We start from the raw sequence: 21,290 nt of genomic DNA on the forward strand, positions 1-21,290 counted from the left end.
CTAGGTAGTGCAAGAGATCTTACAATCTTTCTGGAAGTCTTCAGCTGTAGGCCCAATGATCCCACCCACTTCACTCTGCTTGCCCTCCTCATCTCTAGCTCTCGTAGGATCTGAGCTCTCCCTTAGCCAGGGGGGTGTGGCCCCAGAGTGGACATTCCCCTCACGTGCTGCCGCAGTCTGTCACACGAGGGAGCCCCACAGGCAGAGGACAACAGATTGAAGGAAAAACAATGACATCTTATACTTTTTTATACTGTACGTATTGACCATCTCTTTTTGGCAGTTGAGTGTAAGATATGCATGGAGGAAGGGGGCGAGAGAAGAGAAAATGAAAAAGGGGAGAAGAAAAGAGAAATACAACTTCAGTTGCCCAGAAATGTACATGCTTTTTGATGTAAGCTTTGAAAACATAATTTTTCTATCTTAATTTTAAGTTGTTTTTTTTTGTTTTATTGCAACTACATCAAAAATATGTGGTTGCTAAAATATCAGAAAGTTGTGAAAGAACTTATCATTTCAGGATGGCAAATTTCTACTGAGCAAAGTAGAAAGGAATATAAATCATCATTATCATCGTCATCACTATCATTGTCACAATTAACCATTATTTATATGGTAAGATTTTTTTCAGAGTCACTGTCCATTTTAAATGGTATCACTGAAAACCTCTTTAGGGTTAGATGTGCGATTTGTCATGTGCAGTATGTTATACAGGCCTCTGTACCTGGTACACCCATAGATATCATACAGTTGTACAAAATAAGAAAACAAACATATGCACTTTTTTTTTTAAATTTTGTGATGAAAGTATGCCTAATTCTGGTTGTTTTTACTTTGAATATAATGATTGAATGGTATAAAAGAGCAAAATAAAAAGGGGTATACATTGCTAAAATTCTTAAATATGTGCAGCGATATGGAGCTGGGCCTACATGGTGACTGTCAAATAAAATAATGTGCTACTGTGTGACGTAGGTAAATCTAACTGGAGGTTGGGGGGGGGGGGGATCACTACATACATGAGTTCCAATGGATGCTAGGCCTCCAGATGACACAACAGCAATGGTGCGAACTTTGTTCAACACTTTGGGCCGTCCAGCTGCATAGTTCAGTGACCTTTTAAAGATGATAAATAATAGAAAAATTGTACACTTTTTGCCATTTCCATTAAACACTGGCTCAGAAAAACTAAACAAAGCATCCTACATAGGCTAGTCAGTGAACCTGCATTTTTTATTTCCTCACTGCAAAACAAACCACAAAAAATATTTGTCAAATGGGATACACGTGCAATATTTTTTGTTTGTTTGTTTTCAAGTATCACACACACACACACATACCTAGCAATGGCAATAATAATGATAATAATAATAATAATGATAATAATAATAATAATGATAATAATAATAATAATAATAATAATAATAATAATAATAATAATGATAATAATAATAATAATAATAATAATAATAATAATAATAATAATAATAATAATAATAATAAAGAAACCAAAGGTACATGCAGAGTCACTTTAAAAATTGCTTTTTTGTTTTTGTTTTCAAAACCATGAAAAGGTGTGTTCTCTCAAACATTACATGGTTCATTTACCATACTAACTAGTACATCAACCAATCAAGAAAAAAAAAAGAAAAAATTTAGAGAAATATATATATATATACATATATATATATATATTATATGCTGCAATATCTGCGAGCAGTCATTCCTCCATCACACCTATACATGATAAAATATATATATATGAAGAGTTTGTTCGCAAAAACCGATAAGTCCATATTTGCCAAATGGAGATATTTGCGATTAAAGGTCAGGAAAAATAAAGAGAACAATAAGAAAATTTTGGCTTCTTTTGACCATAACTTCAAAAATGTACCTTTATATGTAATGACCAATATATAATTTAAAAGGTATCATTTTGTTCTGTATGACAGAGTCCATATTTCAAAATCTTCAAAAATGGACTTATCGGTTTTTGCGAACAAACTCTTCATATATATATGTGACCCGCTACAACAAAAGGATCCTAAAGTCGCTGACGGGTGAGCCGAGAAAATTAAGTTTGAAGTCAAAATACCAAAATCTGTCAAAACGTTCGGATTTCTGTTTGTACATAATTTTGTAGTCTAATGTATCTTCTATCATCTGCCGAAATTTCAAAGCTAAATGATCAAAGGAAAGGCCAGAAAATAGCAATTTTTCTGGGCCATGCTTGGCTCGCCCGTCAGCGACTTTAGGATGCTTTTGTTGTAGCGGGTCACATATATATATATATATATAGATATGTATATATATCTCATAGGAAATTTGACACTGAAGTCATATTTACAACAAAATAATGAAATCACTTTTCACATATTCAGATATCTCGAGAGAAAAATGTGTAGTGGTTAATGTAATTCACTTACACTTTACATATAGACATTTTTGATGTGCCAGGGCAGGGGAATGAATCTTATCATGCAGCTCTAGCAACGTCTACCTCATTGCCCATGCATTTTTGGGAGTTAAAAAGGATCAATACTGTCTCATGCCTATATAAAGTCTTCACCACCTGGAAGTTTAAAAGTTGGCACATTTCTTGCATATATACATATATATATATATATTTGACACTGAAGTAATATTCACAACAAAATAATAATGATTATGATGTGCCAGGGCAGGGGAATGAATCTATCATGCAGCTCCAGCAAAGTCTATCTCATTGCACATGCATTTTGGGAGTTTAAAAAGGATCAATACTGTCTCAAGCCTAAAAGGTGTACAACAGGACTTTTTACTCCACCTGCTCAAAGCAAACTTGTCACTGCCCTCTCCATGTTCCACAGAAGCTGTGCCCACATGTGTGTCTACTCCACAACCTTTGCTGCCAGGGAAGGCCTCACGGTTGTCCATGATTGCTTGCCGCTCTGCTTCAACTTTACGAATCTTTGCCACACTCTGCAGTCATCATCATTCAAAACAAAAATACATAAACCTTCCGTTCTTGCAATGGTGAATTAATTAAAACATTTCAAAAGCAATAAATTCATGCTTCTACTTTGATTCTTATCATTTGTTCAGCTTCACCTGTTTGTTTATGCAGACTTGTATGAGAGTTTATCTGCTCACAACTCTTCCTCCAGGGAAGAAACCAAAACCAACCCTGTAAAAACCTTGATTTCCTGAGAGGCATACTTTAGACATTTATTCAAATAAGAACCAATATATGAGAACAATAAACTACTTGTACTCAGTAATTGAAGGGTGACAATAAACCACATTGCTTCTTCTACAGCTGGTTCTTTTGGTTCAGGGCTAGATTGACAGTGCAAAATAATGTTTGCATTTTAACAGGTTAAATATCCAAAGTGACTTGAACTGTGCTATATATCTACAACTAATAATGTTTGCTATCAAAGACTTCTACAGAAGTTTGAGGAGGGTTTGTGTCAGAACAAGAAGTCATTTATCATCATTATGTGAATGGGGCATAATAAAGTAAAAAAAAAAAAAAGTAATATCTGCAAGGATAACAATACGGCTTGAGATAACCCAGTATGGTGGAGTTTCTGTAGGCCTACCTCTTGAAGCTTGGCATATGTTTTGTCTTCATATTGGTCGAGGGCCTGGACTAATTTGTTCTTGAATCTCTCATAGTCCTCTTGAGAAAAGACCAGTCGCTGCTTGACCATGCCTGGTTCAACATGATGAAGTCGGTAGAACTTTGGAGCAGCCAGGCTGTGGGATTCACTGTGTGAACGTGTGTTAGCAAAACATCAAGTGATGGGTTACAATTTCTGGTGTTGTTTCATGTTTGTTTTTCTTTCCTATCATTTTTATTACAGTGAGGAACATTCGATACACACATTTGATTAAGAAGTACATACTTATCACAATGTTCTATTACAACAAATGGCATTCCAGACTATTTTCATAATTTAACATCATGTAGTACATAAATTGACAGCTCCATTATGTGGAATTTATTGTCAGGTGGTCCTCATGCAGAAAAAACTAATACATGTGTACATGTACTCGGAAAATCTGAAATTTACATTGAACAATGTTGATGACCTATAGGAGCTTAATATATTTAAGAAATGTAGCAGTGTAATTCCATTCCAGCAGTACCGCTTGCTTAATATAACAAGACTTTAGTGCAACTGTGTAGAATCTATGCATACCTTCTGCTTTTGTTCGGCTTCCTTGAGCCTCAACTCATGCATTCTTTTAAGGTGAGGCTGCCATGACATCATCCTTGTTCATTGCAATTTGTTATAAATTTAGAAAACCTAATTCTTATTTCTCATCCCAATCACCATATATTCTAAAACTCTGTGGCGGCCTACTCACTAATGTATAATTCCTTGTCTATTGACGACAGTCATTAACTAGAAAAGCACTCGAGAGCGCAGACCTCCGCCAAGCATGCAGCTCATTTTACCACTGATCGTCATTTTCCTGATATCAGTGAGCATTGTGTGCTGAAAGTCGCCCGATTTCCCAATATAGAAGCCTTTGTTACATCATAAACCCTCAGCTGCACAGTGTACCTCGCCCTAGCAGAAACTAGAGCATGCACTTTAGTGCGCGCATGCAAACCTCAAATACGCTTAGCCTGAACTCCCAAGTTCAGTGACCCTACCTGCCAAAATACCAAAAATCCTTCATAAATTCCCCCAAAATTCTCGGATCACTGTACCAAAAGTTAATCGTTTGTTACTTGTGTCATTCTCAACCTTTCCTGCAAGTTTCATCCCAATCCATTAACTAATTTTTTAATTATTTTGCGTCACAGACAAACTAACGAACGAACACACAAACCAACAGTAACGAAAACATAACCTCCTTCTTTGGCGGAGGTAATAATATAGGGGAAAGTCGGTGCCGAATAAATAGTGAACTAATGCAATTAATGCAAGGGGGGGGGGGGGGTCTACGTGCGTGTATACACGTGATAGACAGACATACATGCACCATGAACAGTTGATGTGGGCCTATGTATATTTAGGTGTAATATACGCTCCCTATGCAGTATGTTTATGTACCTGCACAAGTGCTCTATGAACTTGGCCAACTTGAGTGTAACCTGGCCATCATAGGCATGTCTCTCCACATCACAGGAACAAAGGTAACACCAGTAGTTTGTTCTCTTTTCAAATGACCCTTCTATGACCTCTGGACAGCCAATCAGGCTCTCCGCTGCTTGGATCTGAAAGAAATAAGCGAATGAATGCCCAAAATCACTGATCATTCAAATGCAGTCTATGGATGCAATACATGCTGCTTTTGCTCTTTACATGCCCCTCTGCTACAAAGCTTACAATAACCATTACAATCACACTCACTCAGACATGCACACACACACACACACACACACACACACACACACACACAAATACCAAAGTTATTATTTTTTTTTTCTGTTCATTTTCAGTTGTCATGATGTATAATGTACAATGCATATGGATGGATCATTTCCGCATGTGGTTGGGTTTGCACTTTGGAATCACTAAAAGCCCAACACATACGAGCTAGGTGAGGCCATTTAACATGGAGAAGTTTGATTATACAAAGGCATTAAGTGCCCAGACATGCCATCACATGTGTATGGGCACACACACACACACGCACACACACACATACAAACTCATATGCATGCAACTTCTGCTTTACAGATTAGTCAACTCTCATCAACTTATTCAATTACACGCAAAAACCAAAATTTCATCTTACATACATGTATCTACTCTTTCTCCCTTTCTCTCTTTCATTACAGTACTGCTGAAGTGGAAATTTTCGCAGTGTGGGCTTTTTGTCTTGGTGAATTTTGAGCAAATTGAAATAACTAGGGCAAAAAATAAAAGCACACATTTTGCTTGTTAGACATGACGCTATTTTTCAAATTTTATTACTACGGAATTAAAACCAGGCAAAATTCATCAAAACAGGCTCAGCCAAGAGAATAACACAAAATTTCCACTGTCACACTAACTTAGTCACATTCTTCATATATCTTATCATGACAGCAAATACCATTTATGTACACCATAGTCCAATGAAGGACAAGATCAATGCCAAAGGTTTGTTCAACAATGCTGAACAATTCTTCTTTTAATATCTAAGCACCAATGTACAGCATTAATTTTGTTGGACACACCTTTCTCATACTTTCCATAGAAAGAAATAATGCATCTGACACCAATTAGGGCAGAGGCATAAAAAGAGAAATACAAATTTGTATTCAACAATAAATTGGAAGGAAAATTACATGAATGTCTCATTCTTATATGTACAACTGTAAGTTCAAACATAACACACAGTACAAGTGTACTACACAGTCAAACAGTGTGTTACAATGTACTATATATTTCAAAAGTAATTCACTCGATAGCCCCCAAGCACTAACCACAGAGTGGATGCTTGCAGCTCGGTTTGCTGGGCATTTCTAAAAAAATTTATTTCATAACAACTAAATCCCATTCAAGGCAAGAGGTAAGGAAGCAAGATTACCATGTGCAGATTGTTTCATTTCTTGCAAGATAAAATAGAGAATGTGAATCCCTGCAGCTCAGCAATTCTATTTGTTTTAGCAGTGATTACCTTTTGAAACAACAAGTTACATTGATGCAAGAAAGGACTTCCTCTCTCTGAGAACTCACTTTTTTTTCTCTCTCTCTCTCAACAACCACCACATCATTTGAGGATCACAAAAAGCTGGGCAGGGGTTCCAGTTGGTTACTTTAATTATCCTGCCACAATCTCCCATATCATTTTTCGACTGAATGGTTAAATTCAAGAAATCAGAGCTTGTTTCGCAACGAGAAAGAGAAAAAAAAAATCAATGGCTGCTAAAAACAGCACATTAAATATCACAAAAAAGTATGTGAGTACTAAGGTGAATTGTATCCATTAATTGAGTGGATGTCACTTTTAATATCACCTACTGAAGACATTTTTCTTTTTATCATCATAATACTACTATGCTTTGAGACAGCCTGAGTGCCTGGACAAGATATTAGCTCTACCAGAATGCTCAGCTTATTTGGAGGACAGATCAATTCTCTCACTTTCTTTTTCACACTAAACACATACACGTGTACTTGATACTGACAAATAATTCAACCTCACCAAAGTTGACCTCATACATTGTACAAGCTAAAAAATTGGCAAAGTAGAAGATGATTCTATGCTGGCTGGATAATTCATTTCTATTGTGCAAGTCAAAATTCACACAAATCTCTGACTTCTTTGGATTCAACTTCGACGAGGATGACTGTTTTTATGAAATCTGTACCACTTAACAGCTATTGCACTACATATATTTATCAAGGAATATTTCAATTAAAGACCAAAAGTCAGTCAGAGCTAATGAAATCTGTGCTATAGCATGTTGCTCATGTCTAGTATCTACAAACTGAAGTCTAAAAGTCTGGAATTTTGTTACATGGTAAACAATATTGGATTGAAGTGTACCTGCATCATTCACATTTGTTATCAAGGTATACAATGTATTCTGGAAAAAAAAAATGTACATGCATGCTTCACTTTTTTTTTCTTGCTGCCACACTGTGCTTTCCAATCTTTTTTTTTTTTTTTTTTTTTGCAAGTCAACTGATTTGCACAAAATTAACAAGCACAATACTGCCTCCCTACTACTACTACATGTACTGTATAAGCTGTTATTTTCGTGTACAGATATTTTCGCAAATGCGGAGGTCATAGACATTTTCGCGAACTGATGCCGACGCTAACGTAAATGCGCTATTACCCTAGCGCATGGAGACATTTTTGCGTGTTGTTAAATTCACGATCCGAGATTCGCGAAATTCGCCAAAATTAAACCCTCGCGAAAATAACAGCTTATACACTACTTTCTCATACTACTACATGTACTTTCTCATTCCAAAGATGAGTTTCTTCATCAACAGTCCCCATGGAATGATATGCTCTTGAACAATATGCAGTTTATAAGCTATTTTTTATTAGCTGACATTCTCTCGCATACATGTACAGTTGTAGATTCAGTGGATGCATACATGAGCTTGAAAAAGAAGGCCAGGCCTATCTCTATAATGCTTCATGGTTGTCTCATGCAAAATTTTTGTCATCATTACATGCACAACAGTTGAATAAATCAGAATATTGATAGATTTCTTTTTTTTTTCTCTTATAATCATTTTTCAGTGGTACTATGGTGTGTAAGTTTTCCTTTTACAAATTCTCACTGAAATGGACACAGATGTCTACAGTAGCTCTTCTGTTTGATTTATGCATAACAGACATGTGTGTCTCTTCTATCATAAGTAAGGAGCTATGACAATTTCACTCATGAATGGTAAGACTTAAAGATGATTTTGAAGACACAATAAGACATTCTATACAAAACACCATAGGTCACAACCTGAGACCACTGTCAATTCAGATTGGTAATGGTGAAAACAGTTTGGATTATACGCATGGACACCATTTGTTAACCCGATGAGGATGGACTGATTTTGCTATAACACGCATTTCCGGTAGACACCTGCCCGAGTATACTCAGGACTCATCTTCAACAGGTATACAGATTGTACCTCATAAGAGGACAAAATTTCAAGAAAACACCTATAACATAGGCCTACTGTAGTGTGCAAAAAAAAAACTACAGCTGTATTACAAGTTTCCTCTCACTGAGTAAGCACATGAAATGACCCTAAAGAGTATGAATAACTTACATCCATTTCTACCTACATAAAAGAAACTGTACATAACATATTTATTGGACTTGGGTTTGTTGCTAGGCAAAATGAAATTGTAACTTGCTGGACTACTGTGCATTTTTTTTTTTTTTGAAACATACAATACCATACCTACATGTACAATGAGATTTGCAATATTGCACTGGAGTGCAATATGTGTACCATGACTGCTTACTGTGCACATATTTCTCTGTTTAACTCTACAGACTATCTGATAACAATGTTTGAAATTCATGACACAGTGTTAATACAATGCAAATTAAAAACTTGTGGAGAATAGTAGTTTAGTAACACATTCTTTGTTTCTCTTTCTTTATAACTAGGACAGATTCCATAAAAGTGCTACTATGCCCAACAACTGCAATTATCTATAAAAATAGAATGCTGGGATAAATCACTTTCAAAAATTGATGCTTGATATCTACTCATATACACCTTTAAAACGACACAAAATGACAATCTTTCTGCATTTCAATTGTTTAAAGCTTGCAAAGACACTGTTAATCATGAATACACAGTACAGAATTGAACATAAAACCAGACATGTTTACCTAATGAACTGATACACATCCACCACCGAGTTGCCAGCCACATTCATACCGTTGTGCATGACCAAACTGCAGCTTTTAAATTTTACAACTATATTACAAGCAATGCAACTAGAAGTTGTTCAAAGATTAAATTTTCTCTTCATGCAAAGCAAACACAAACATTTTGCTACCTACAAGCATACTTTGTGACATCATAATAGCAGGATCACTCTGAGCTAGAGCCCTCACCAGTGAAGATGGGACCTCCTTTTAAAGTCACCTCACTGTGTACATCATATCATGCTTTCACATAATGAAGTTCAGTGTCAACTTGTCTTCTGAAGACAACTTGCAGATCCCCAAGTATAACAACAGTCACTTATGACAATCCCACAATCTAATTTTTATAAGACCGACACATATTCAACTTCAATGGTTGAAAAAATACCAGCAAAAATCACGACAAAATAATACAAACAACAATGTCATGCAAAATTTTGACTTGACACATGCCACATGTTATTCCTGTCCAGTAGAAACTTTTCTGCTACAACTATCAGTAACTGTAACATGACAGGACAAGTTCACTTTAATATACATAAGTATTGAGAGAATGCAACAATATTTGTAACATACATCAGTGAAAGTTCACAAAAATCAATCTGTTCATAAATTATAAAATTTTGAAGTTTAAGTAATGCCATCTCTGAAACAGAAGACAACCACAGCTTGTGACGTCACATGCATACGACATGTATAAAGAAAATCCAACGTATTTTTGCTTTTCTACGCATGTGAATTTCAGAAGGAAGAGGGAATCATATTACCCTTAACAAACATCAGTTACAAGTAGCAACAAATACAGGGAATGTGTTGTTGTTTTTTTTTTCAAAAAATGTTAATGTGGAATTCCCTTTATATTTTCCTTGTATCGTTTTATGCATGTGACATCATAAAATGCGGTAGTCTTCTCATTCAGCAGGGAGTGCATAGAAAAATGTAACAATTCTTAATTTTCGAACGAATTGTCTGATTTTCCTCAAGCCTTCACTGATGTGTTCTACTGATATTGCTGCTCACTCAATCCACATGTATATTAAGGTAAATTTGTCCTTTAAAAATATCAACAATGTCAAGAAAACGTTCCACTTATGATAGTCATCCTTAAATGGGGGAAGACAGGAATTTGGTCAATGGGAATACTCATGCAGAAAAAAACAATTTCATAGCATGGCAGGTGCACACTTCGCAATCACAATAGCTAACTTGCGCCATGTATATAGCTCAGGTAAGACTTCTAGTGAAGAAGAGTTTTAAGGATTGCCAATTTCAGGGCACAGGGGTCATGGTGCCTATTTGTACAAATAGTACATCTCCCTATAGCAATAGTAAAGGTGTTTGGTGAAAATTTGATGATGTGATTTGAAGATGAAGAAAGTGTAAAATCGGTCCCCAATTTGATGCCCAAGTTGAAATCGTACCATCCAAAGGATGTCACCTGCCAGGTTTGATGAGCCCATCATGGTTATCAGGAAGCTGAAAATGTATAGAGTTTATATGTATGATATGTGACCAACAGTTTAATGCATGGCAGACATGGGACATTGGATGCCAGAGAACAAACTATTAGTTACAGCAATAACCTTTAGCTCGAGTGAACTAAAAAGTCTATCCGCTGCGTGTAAGAGTTCCGTAAGAGGTGGGGTACATCTAAACAGAAATACCGGTAGTAAAGTAAGATTACAGATATCTTCTTCTATGGGTGAATTTTCCAGGGTGTTGTGTGATTCCTTTGTACATACATAATGAGAAGAAAGGGATTCCCAGACAGAAACTACTCCTCCGTGATTTCTATGGCACAATCTTGAGGTCACCCTTTCGCCAAGCAACCTCTAGCGCCTCATGACTAACATCAGTATACTCCTCATATTTTACAGCAAAGATGGTAACCAAGTTATTCAAGTGTTGAATGTGTTCCTGGCCAAGTTTGAGCAGCTCACTGGCAGTGCTCTTTCGCAGGACTTTGCCCTTGTACCACTTGAAGATATCTGGATGGCCCAAGCTGCTGCGGTGTCTCACCTGTTTTCCAATAATACTGTCTCCTGGGAAGGCCGGCTTTGACACTTTGTTATTTTTGCCCCGCTCATTCTTCGCCTTTTTCTTGCGTTGTGAAGTGCCGTTCTCAGCTTTCCTGTGTGATGAAATGTTTTGAGATTGTTGTACTGATGACTCTTCACTTTCAGAATGGCCTCTTGCCTTGCCTAAGCTACTTTCAGCATTCTCCTGCCCTTCTTCCCCTTTGCTTTCAATTGACCCAGAATCCTCCTCCAATCCATGATAATCACAATTATTATCTCCCCCTTCCAGCACATCCGTTTTACGTACATCCTCTCCCTCCTTAATTTGTCCATTTACTCTGTGATTACATCCATCATTCATATCCCCTTTCATTTTGTCTTTGGAGTTACTGACCACTACTTCTTGTTTTTCATTGGAAATAAGGCTTTCATATACCTCCATTTCTATTTGGGAATCAAGACTCGATTCTGGATCTTGTCTTTCTCCATCTCTTGTGTCTGCATCTGTTTTGTCTTCTTCAATTTGCTTTCCAACTGAAAGAGGGCTTGTATCTACTTCAGTGTCCATCTGGGGATCAGGACTTGGTTCTGAATATTTTGAGTCTACAACTTCTACACTGCTCATGATTTCCTGTTCTCCATTTACATTCTTTCCTGTGTCAGAATCAGATTTTGATGTTACCTCTACAATATTTCTTCCTCCTTCTCGGATTTCATTTAAAAGAGGATTTTCAGCTCCCTCAACTTCCATGTGAGGATCAAAACCTGATTCTGCACAACTTGCTTTTACAACTTGTTCACTGCCCACCATGCCTTCCTTTCCTCTGTTGACCTTGGCTTCTGTACAGGAATCAGAACCTGCTACTTCCCGTACACTATCACTTCTTTTTTTATCTACTTGATTTTCAATTAAAGGAGGACATACATCTACCTCTGTATCCATCTGAGAGACATTGCTCGACTCTGGCTTGTCTGTCTTTACATCTTCTGTACTCTTAACTGTGGCATTGTGTTCCCCATTGACTATAGTTCCTTCAAAACCAGCTTCTTTCTGCATTCCTTGGCTTCTACTGCCAACTTCCTCTTCCTTCAGCCTTTGCAGTTCCTGTTCGGTTGCCTTCTCAAGGAAGTCATCATCCTCGTTGTCTTCGTGGTCAGAGTCATCTTCATTGGTAGGGCTTTCCTCCACAATCTGAATGTCCTTACAGCGTCTGCCTCTTGCATTCATTTTTGGCATTTTCTTCTCAGTGCCCATTTTGATTCTTTTTGGTGAATTCAGTGCCTTCACAAAATCATCCAATGACCGCTTTTTGGGCTTCTCTTTGGAGGGAGGGGGTTCACTGCAGCTCTGCTTATTCCCTTGCTGTCTATCGCCTTTCAATACTTCTTCACGTTTTGAAGAACCTGAATTTGTTTTTTTCTGTTCATCACTGGAGGTCTCTTCAGATGACTCTGCATCCTTGTCAGCATTTCTGGACGTCCTTGACCTACTACCTTTCGAAGCAGCTGCCTTTCTGGTCTCTTTCTCTCCAGCTTTATTCTTCCGAGATTTGCTTTTACCAGAGGCAATCCTAGTTTTGCGTGAGGATTTTCTGGTTGTTGTTCCTTTGCCGTGGTCCTCACTGGAGTCTGTGTCTGTGTGAGTTGATTTTGCCGACTTTGCAGGAGCCCAAGTCATGTCATCCTCCTCCTCCTCCTCCTCCTCCTCCGATGGCTCAGTCTCTGAATCATTCTCTGGAGTCTTCTCCAACCTCTTGGCTCTAGACCTACTCTTCTGCACTGTTCTTTGTCTGCTGCTCTTGAGACTGGAAGAGTCATCCTCACTCTCCTCAACCTCAATCATTTCATCATTTCTTCTTTCTGCCTTCTCCATTTGTTTCCGGCTTAGCTTGGTAAGGCTGACACAGACTCTACTTGAAAACAATTTTGCTTTATCAAAATCGTTCACATCATTTCCTGGACTTTCACTACTCTCACACTTCAATTCTGTGGATTTCTGTAGCCCTGCTGTTGAACTACACTGTGCTGATGGTGAGGACTCGACTGCATTGCGATTACGAGTAGCTTTTGGCTTGGACCTGGACCTGGCACTGCTTACAGAAGTACCCTTACGTGGTGAGCTTTCTTTCACTAATTTGGTGTGGGCCATAACTTTTTTCTCGGCCCTGCTCATCTTTGACTTCATGTCACTATCACTGCTGGATGCCGAGTCATGCAAGTCACTAATATCACTGCCATCTCCATCTTTTTGACAGGGAAGGGGTCTAAGTCTCACTAATGACTTCTTCAGGGTATCTTTAACCCCTGGTTTTACTTGTACTGTGATCATTTTGGTGTTTTTGGAGGACCTACGCTTATTCCCGCTTGCCCTTGTTTTTTCCTTACTATCATCGGCATCTTCTTCCTCTGTTTCCTCTCCTTCACTGACACTGCTATTATCTATGAGTCTCTTTGCCTTTTCCAGGCGTTCTTGTTCATATTTGAGATCATCACACAGCTTACTGGCTTCAGTTTCAAGATAATTCATAGTCACATGCATTTCCTTTTTCAGTCTCGACACAACACGTAGTACTGTCTTGATGATTCTGTTTGCTTTAGCTAAATTTTTATGCAAGGTGGCTTTATCTAGGGCAACATTCGCAGGTTTTCCACTGGTCATACTAGTGACTTCATCTTTGTCAGAAATCTCATCATTATCTGAGTCATCACACCCACTGTTTGAGAATTTCTTTCTGTTTCTGCCAAGAGCTGCTTTTTTACTTCCTTTCAAACTTGGTTTTGGCACATCCTTTTTGGCAATTTTCTTGCTGTCATTTTTCACTTTTGACACACGTCCTCCTGAATCTTGGGATTCATCAAATGTTGACATCTTTGCTACACTTTTTGGAGACTTAGTGAAAGAATGCTCTGCTCCTGATATGTCTTTTGAAATAGCCGTCTGCTCTTTCTCATTCTGCTCAAGTGTGGAGTCATCACAGGTGACAGCGGCAGAGTTATCCCCATCCTGTCTGGTGATATCACCAACCTGTATATCACCATCTTTGTCCACTACAGCTGGATGAGAAAGCTTTTTTACACTCACATCCTGTTCCTTCTGGCACTCTCCTTCGTCCAGAATGTCCAGTGCTTCAGCTATAATGCCAGTTACAGTTTCTGCGCTGCCATTTTCATTCCCTGAAAAATCAGCTTCCATTCGGTCATCCCCTGCCTTTGCCGTAGCGCTTGAATCTACAGCTGAAACTTGCATTGGCTGATCCTGCTCATCTGGCGGTGCAGGTTCATTGGCATCTGCATCTGTCTTTTCAGATGCTTCCTTCTGAGGATCCTCAAATTTGAAATCAGTGAAGGAAAATTTTTCCTCTAAGTACTGCTGAGCTTGAGACATGCTAGAACGTCGTTTGCGAGATGTTTCTTTGTGGAGAACACTGCACCATTTTGTGATTAAGTCCACGGAAGGAACATGGTCATCTCGCAGGTGCAAAATCTTCTTCAGCCACTTTGCCATACTCTGTTGGTTCTCAAGGACACGTGGTAGGAACTGACTGAGTTCATACATTACTCGGTTTGTGATGCGATCCACAGGAATAGGCTCCTCAAAGGATTTCTCCTCATCAAATAATATGTCTCCTGTAATACCCAGAGACTCACACTCTGGACCAATGGGAAGGCACCCAGGCATGAGACGTTCCACCTGTTGCTGAAGCTCCTCATCAGTTCGGTCCACATGGTCCTCTACCTGAAACTTGACGTATTTGCAGAAATCGTAGGTAGATTGGTTGCGAATCTTGGACTTGCCATCAGACAGGACATCAATGGCTGTGACCAGGTGTGGCGTACATGGTTTGTTTTCCTCACGCAGCATCTGAATGATCTTGTAGACTCGGAAGTAGGACACAACACCATCCTCCCAGTGACCTGACAGAAGAAAAAAAAAAGAAATTGACAAAGAAAAAAATTACTTCAAATTCTTTTGTGTTCTCTAAAAAGTACAATCTTGCAAACATTCTGGTACAAATGAGTGCCAGGAAGAGCTATGCTACAACAATCATGATTTGGCTGCTTCCTTGACTTACACATAGGACAGAATTAAAAAAACAACAACAAAAAAACAACTTAATCTACACGTACATCAAAATTATCAACTTAATTTGGTTGCATGCTGATTAGAATGTACAATGTATGCAAGCTTCACACATACTACATAAGCTGTTTTTTCCCAAGGGTTTAATCTTTGCAAATTTTGCCAATCAGAGTTGGACTGTGAATTTAACAACACGCAAAAATTTTGTTATGCGCTCAGGTAGCAGTGCACTTGTATGATAGCTTTGGTGTCAATCTGCAGAAACATCATTTTGTGAAAATGTCCTAGATCTCCTAATTTGTGAAAATAACATTATCCTAACTCCGCTTGAGTGGATATCCTTGGAACTGTAGAAAGTGCCTCCAGTTACGGTACTTTAGACTATAGAGTGTAATTTTGGTTAAATATCACTCCCACTGGGATTACATTGAACAAGGACATTATAGAAATGCAGGGTGCGAATGTGCTACAAAAAGAGTGACAAAACTGTGTGCCCATGTGTCACTGCTGTTTATTCATGGAACACTGCTGTTAGCAAATGACATTGAAATATGACACAAAAAGCTAGTCTGCATTTGCAAACAATCTTTAATACAGTCACAATCTTCACTGTTTTCTTGACAAAGAAATCAAAAACTTGATGCAGACACCACATAAAGATACCAGATCCAGTCATTACACCATGACCTTATCTTTGGATATTATGCAATTCTATTACACACAAACATACAGTGCACATACGCACACACACACAAACACACACATACAAAACTTTGACTTCATATTAAACAGGTCTGACAAATTACACGGCATGTGGAACCAATGAACGCACACCTGAAGAAAACAAGGACAATGCATTGGAGGTGAGGAGAAGTTGTGACGCAAGTGTGCCTTATGACACTTTACACAGTAAAATAATTTGTAGTTTGTAGTCCCGATTCACAAAAATTTAGACTCACGAAATATATGGCGTAAACATGATAAGAACATGCAGATTTACAAACCAGCAAACACAGGCGCATGCATAAACACACAAACACACACATACCTGTAAATTGAAAACTGATTACGCTCTTTTGATATAATCATAAACACAGTATGTGTAAGTATATGTGTTCGAAAAAAATAACGTCGGGTGATTAATGAAACAAGGTCAGAGAGCAGACGATCCTCCTATAGTGTGAGTTCTATCTAGAATTGTAACTGCTATTGAAGGTACAGGAGTCAAGACATATAACTGACAAGGTAAATTATAACAAATTACAGTAAGTAGACTAAGAGTGGTAAAAATAGCTCTTGAACGATGAACAGTAATTTCAATATTTTTGTTGATATTCAGGTCACTGTGAGCCATAGATTTCAAGATCTCACTCTGCTAAGATTTGTTATGAAATGTGTTGCAAAGTGCTCATTAACCTGTTGAAGGCTAGTCCCTAGTATACTTGGGCAGGCGTATATGGGAAATGTGAGTTGCAGCAAAATCAGCTAACAAGCTGATTTTGCCGCAACAGTCGATGGGTTAAATTAATGAATCCTTGTTATATGAGATCATCAAATCACACTTTTTTTTCTTTTTCAAATGAAAACAAGACTTTGATATTCAGCAGATTTGGAACACCAAATTCAAATGAGTCATATTTTCAAATACAAGAATCTCTTCAGTTTAAATCTACCTTTCATTTACAAATCTGCCAGCTGTTTCCTGGTCTTGTGATACAAGTTCAAATGACAATGGTAGAGGGTGTAGTGCAGCCTACACTGTACACTTACCAGGCTTTTTACGGCTGTGGATGAGATCATTCAGCTGGTCTTTGGTCAGAGTCTCCTCAAAGAGTCGTAGGATTTTGGGTTTGTCTTCTCGGGACATCTTGGCCGTGATAGCTGACAACCATTGAAGTTTGGCCGAGCAGTGAGTTGGAAGTCTCTGCCTCTTGGGTGACAGGAATCTTTGACAGGCTTGTCAGGGGTTCATTGGCAGCTGTGCAGGGAAAGATCATGTGCTGTGAATCAGATCAGAGACATGTGCAGTGATCTCCAAGCTCTCCTCTAGATTCGTACACAGCTAAGTGACAATGCTTTTCTAATGCCGATGCACACCATGTCACGCTTGTCAGTGGAATATCATAATTTCCCCTATTGAAACACTTGTCTATCAACACAGTAGGAATTTGACATTTGAATTATGATCAGAGGATATCCCCTATCACTTGTGGTGCACACAAGTGTCATTATATGGAGTGCTGGAACATTTTGATGGTTGATCTTTGGAGAAATTATACCAGGGCCCCGTTTTATCAAAAGATAAAATCGATTTTAAATTTCCTTATCACACAGACTGTCATAGACTTACAGTTGAAATCAACTATATAATCAATTTTAACTCTTCATAAAACAGGGCCCAGGTATTCCAGAGAGATGGACAGTGTGAGCAGACTCTCTTTATTTACCAGTGGGTGATACAAAATATGTGAATGATGTGGCATACACATGGTTGTCACACTTGATTGTACTGTAGAGGCTGGTATTTTCGCAAATTTTGCAAACCACTGTTGGGCTGCAAATTTAACTCTTTACGTACATGGTACCATGGTGTGAACTCCCTGCATGCCACACTATTCTGTGATGACAATCTGTACATGTACAATGTAGTCATGCTTTGGGAAACATCTTATTGTTTTTTTTTTTTTTTAAATCTACTATGTATAATGACTATATAGATTTCTGTTTCTCTGAACATGCAACGAGTAAAGTTGTAGAGAAAATGCCAAGCTTTGCTTTGAAGTACAATTGTATGATGAATCTATGATTGTTTTTCTTTCAACTGACTAGAATCTACATTATTGTGAAGGTATAGCTTTTGCACAAAAAACATTGACAGGAACTGAGAATTTACTCGCAAAGCCAGTAGGGACCACTCTTCATACATGTACAGTCAATCACTATGTACAATGTACATACAGTGTACAATGTACAATTGTAAAATGCAAGGTATACGATGTATGTGACAGGAATAGAATCGCAAGAAACACTTTCATTGTACTGTAGCATTGGGCGATTTATTGATCAGTAAGGAGCACGCCATTGACTGAGTGGGGCATGCAAACGTGGCACATAAAGAGTCAACAACATGTGAAAATATTGTGAACAGACAGGCATGAGTGCATTAATAACTTTCTGGTGTCAAATTGCAAAAATCTTGTGAAAATGTATGTTTTTACTTAGTACATCCTCATTGGTGAAAAAAAAAATCAACAAGGCAACCTTGTTGCATACACTAAAGCAAAATACTTGCTGTACATTGTACATTGTACACTACATGTACACGTTGACCTTACTTACATGTACCCGGTAATAGAGTGTAAGTGTGTGTGTGCCATTTTAGACGAGATGAAAATACATCATGTGTGATATGTGGTCAACAGTTGGTACAAAGTTTGTAAGCATTACATTTGTAAGTCACTGAAATCCAGTACTCTACTATCAATAAAGGCAGCCAAATACCATTATGAGAAAGATATGTATGTACCGGGTACTTGAAATCTTTTAAAGGGAATCTCTCCACTAAAATTTAAATTTGAGAGGTGTGGGAGCATGTCCTAAGAACTCTAGAGAAACTTCTGTCTCATCACAAAAAATGCCCAAAACTGTGAAATATTAAGCGCGAACTTGCAATAGTACATTATAGCCAGATGTGAAAATAGTAGTCGCGCGTAGACCATCGGTGTGTGCACGTTTCCTTCGTTGGCCTCCGTCTGCACACAGCTATGTCCAATACTGTATATCGGTATCGCCTCATCGAGCCATATCAATATATGCATCCGCATGAGTAGACGCTGCCGTGGCTGCCTGGTCAGTGGCCCGGCGCGGCGCAGCAGCACCAACCTAGCTGCGTACGTGGACATTTGCATACATTTGTGCTGTGTTTTAACCCTATTAAGCCCAAGCTATTTTGACCCCTCGCAGGCCCAAGGGGGGGCACATTGTGCCCCCCCTATATAACTTTTTTATTATTTGATGTATCATCGTCATATTTGGCACGTGGGTAGAGTAACTGATACTCTACATGACCATACATTTGAATTTTCACAAGGTCACCCATGGAGGGCGCTATTTACAAAAATATAAAGAAATACATAGGAAATATGCTAAAAACATGATTTTTCGGTATAATTTCTTTATCCCCATTATATATGTCTTATTATAGACCAATCATTTTCATATTTACCACAAATGATAAGCAAGTGGAATTTTATTGTTTGTTATGTTTGAAATTTCTCAAGGTCATCACATGGGGGCGCTATTCATATCAACATAGTGATACATTATGAGACCTGAGATGAAATGTTTGGAGTGGGAACATGTATAGTTATGACATTTCATATTTGCATAATAGTGGAATTTTGAGATTGCAAATTGATAATATGACAAACTTATGATATTAGAGGCATAACTTGGGTGAAGGAATCAAAATAACTCAAAATATAAGGGCAATCTGTAGAAAATATTATTGTTTTCAATTATCTCTATTACATCTATTGTTTTATGCCTTTGTCACATAAAAACAAAGGAAATAATAAGAAAAACTTTCCAGGACCATAATTACTTCAGATTTTGCTTCTTCAACAAATTTCAGCCAAGAAACACCCATTTCAGACACTGTAATGCTGTTAAATGAAATGGGAACAGAAAAAAGATGCAAAATCTGACTGACATGGTTGTCAGTTTATGGTTGCCATGGCAACCAGCAACATCAAATATAGCTAAATTATATATCAAAATGTTTGCAATAAGATTTTAGGAAAAGTCACCAAATTTGGTTGAAATCGGATTAAGGACGAAGGAGTGGCAAACGAAAATCTGGTAGGGGGGCTTTATAGGGTTAAGGTTATTGTAGTACACTGATCATACAAAAAATCATCGAATGATGCAATCGAATGCAGTCGATAACGCCATACGACTACTCTTGGACCCCGTTTACAGTGAGTGAAAAGGCCGGGCTCGGCCTTGGCCGAGCCCAGCCTTCATTTCACTGCAAAAGGCCAAATGTGGTACCAAAATCGGCCGTGCATTTGGCCAAGCTCTGGAGGTAGTCTCGGCCGTGGCTCGGCTGCGGCCAAGCCCGGCCTTTTCTCACTGTAAGCGCAAACTTGGCCGAATGCGGTACCAAATTTAGTCTGGTTTCCAGACCCTCTGCCTGTACTATTTCTCTATTCAGGATAGTAACGCCCTCAACGTCGAAAAATAGTATAGTTTAAGGTGGTTTTGTCCTGCAGAAGCCTTTGCCAAAGGCAAAGGCTGCGACTTCATTAAACATGGGACGCCTACTATGTAGTATTAGACCACCTAAACAGCATTGCGTGTTTACGTGCATGTGGCTGTACATACTGGTACATACTGTATCCAGCGACTTGGCAGGCTGTGGCTAAAGAGCTTTCCCCCAGTAACTAATGTATTAGAGCAGGGGTGGATCCAGGAATTCCATAAAGGGGGGGGGGGGGGGGGGGAGAGGGGGCACAAACAATATTTCTGGTACAACTTCTGGGTTTCATATCTTTTTTTAAAAACATTAACAACAAATAGAGGGGGCGCGCGGCTGGTGCGCCCCCCTCCCGATCCGCCACTGTAGAGTGCCGAGTATGCATACGTCCTGTACTACTGTATACGTTATAGAGTAAATGTCCCAGTTCGTGGTCAGGCATCGGTTCATGGCCACTACAGCATATTTGGTAATATAATGCTGAACACAGCGACACACTCTGTATACCACACATTCACTAACACACTGCTAATCTACAAAAATCAACCGATGACTTGGGCAAAATCTTCAATCAAAGTGACAAGTGAAATATTCTCACCG

At 38.4% G+C, this 21,290-nt stretch overlaps 2 protein-coding genes across 2 annotated transcripts in view; both read right to left on the reverse strand.

Moving 5' to 3' along the window:
- Positions 1-8,726, reverse strand: LOC140229573 (centrosomal AT-AC splicing factor-like). The gene is made up of 6 exons (XM_072309820.1): positions 8,721-8,726; positions 5,052-5,215; positions 3,585-3,753; positions 2,807-2,961; positions 1,020-1,116; positions 1-177 (listed from the first exon to the last, which is right to left on the reverse strand). Exons 1-6 carry the CDS (start codon positions 8,724-8,726, stop codon positions 1-3), a joined length of 768 nt encoding a protein of 255 aa, XP_072165921.1.
- The window catches only part of LOC140229447 (uncharacterized), a 23,920-nt gene continuing 8,526 nt past the window's right edge, over positions 5,897-21,290 (reverse strand). Inside the window, exons 2-3 of the mRNA XM_072309700.1 lie at positions 17,204-17,411; positions 5,897-15,267 (exon numbers count right to left, since the gene is read on the reverse strand). Coding sequence (XP_072165801.1) covers positions 11,126-15,267; positions 17,204-17,300 — 4,239 coding nt within the window. The 5' untranslated portion in view covers positions 17,301-17,411 and the 3' untranslated portion in view covers positions 5,897-11,125. The remainder of the gene's footprint in view (positions 15,268-17,203; positions 17,412-21,290) is intronic.

This window comes from Diadema setosum, chromosome 6, assembly GCF_964275005.1.
Source record: "Diadema setosum chromosome 6, eeDiaSeto1, whole genome shotgun sequence".
In the NCBI taxonomy this organism is placed as follows: domain Eukaryota; kingdom Metazoa; phylum Echinodermata; class Echinoidea; order Diadematoida; family Diadematidae; genus Diadema; species Diadema setosum.

Coding starts and splice junctions, on each gene's coding strand:
- LOC140229573 (XM_072309820.1), bottom strand. Junction 3,754..5,051: donor TTCATAGAGCACTTGTGCAG/GTACATAAACAT, acceptor ACGTTCACACAG/TGAATCCCACAGCCTGGCTG. Junction 178..1,019: donor TAGCATCCATTGGAACTCAT/GTATGTAGTGAT, acceptor CTCGTGTGACAG/ACTGCGGCAGCACGTGAGGG.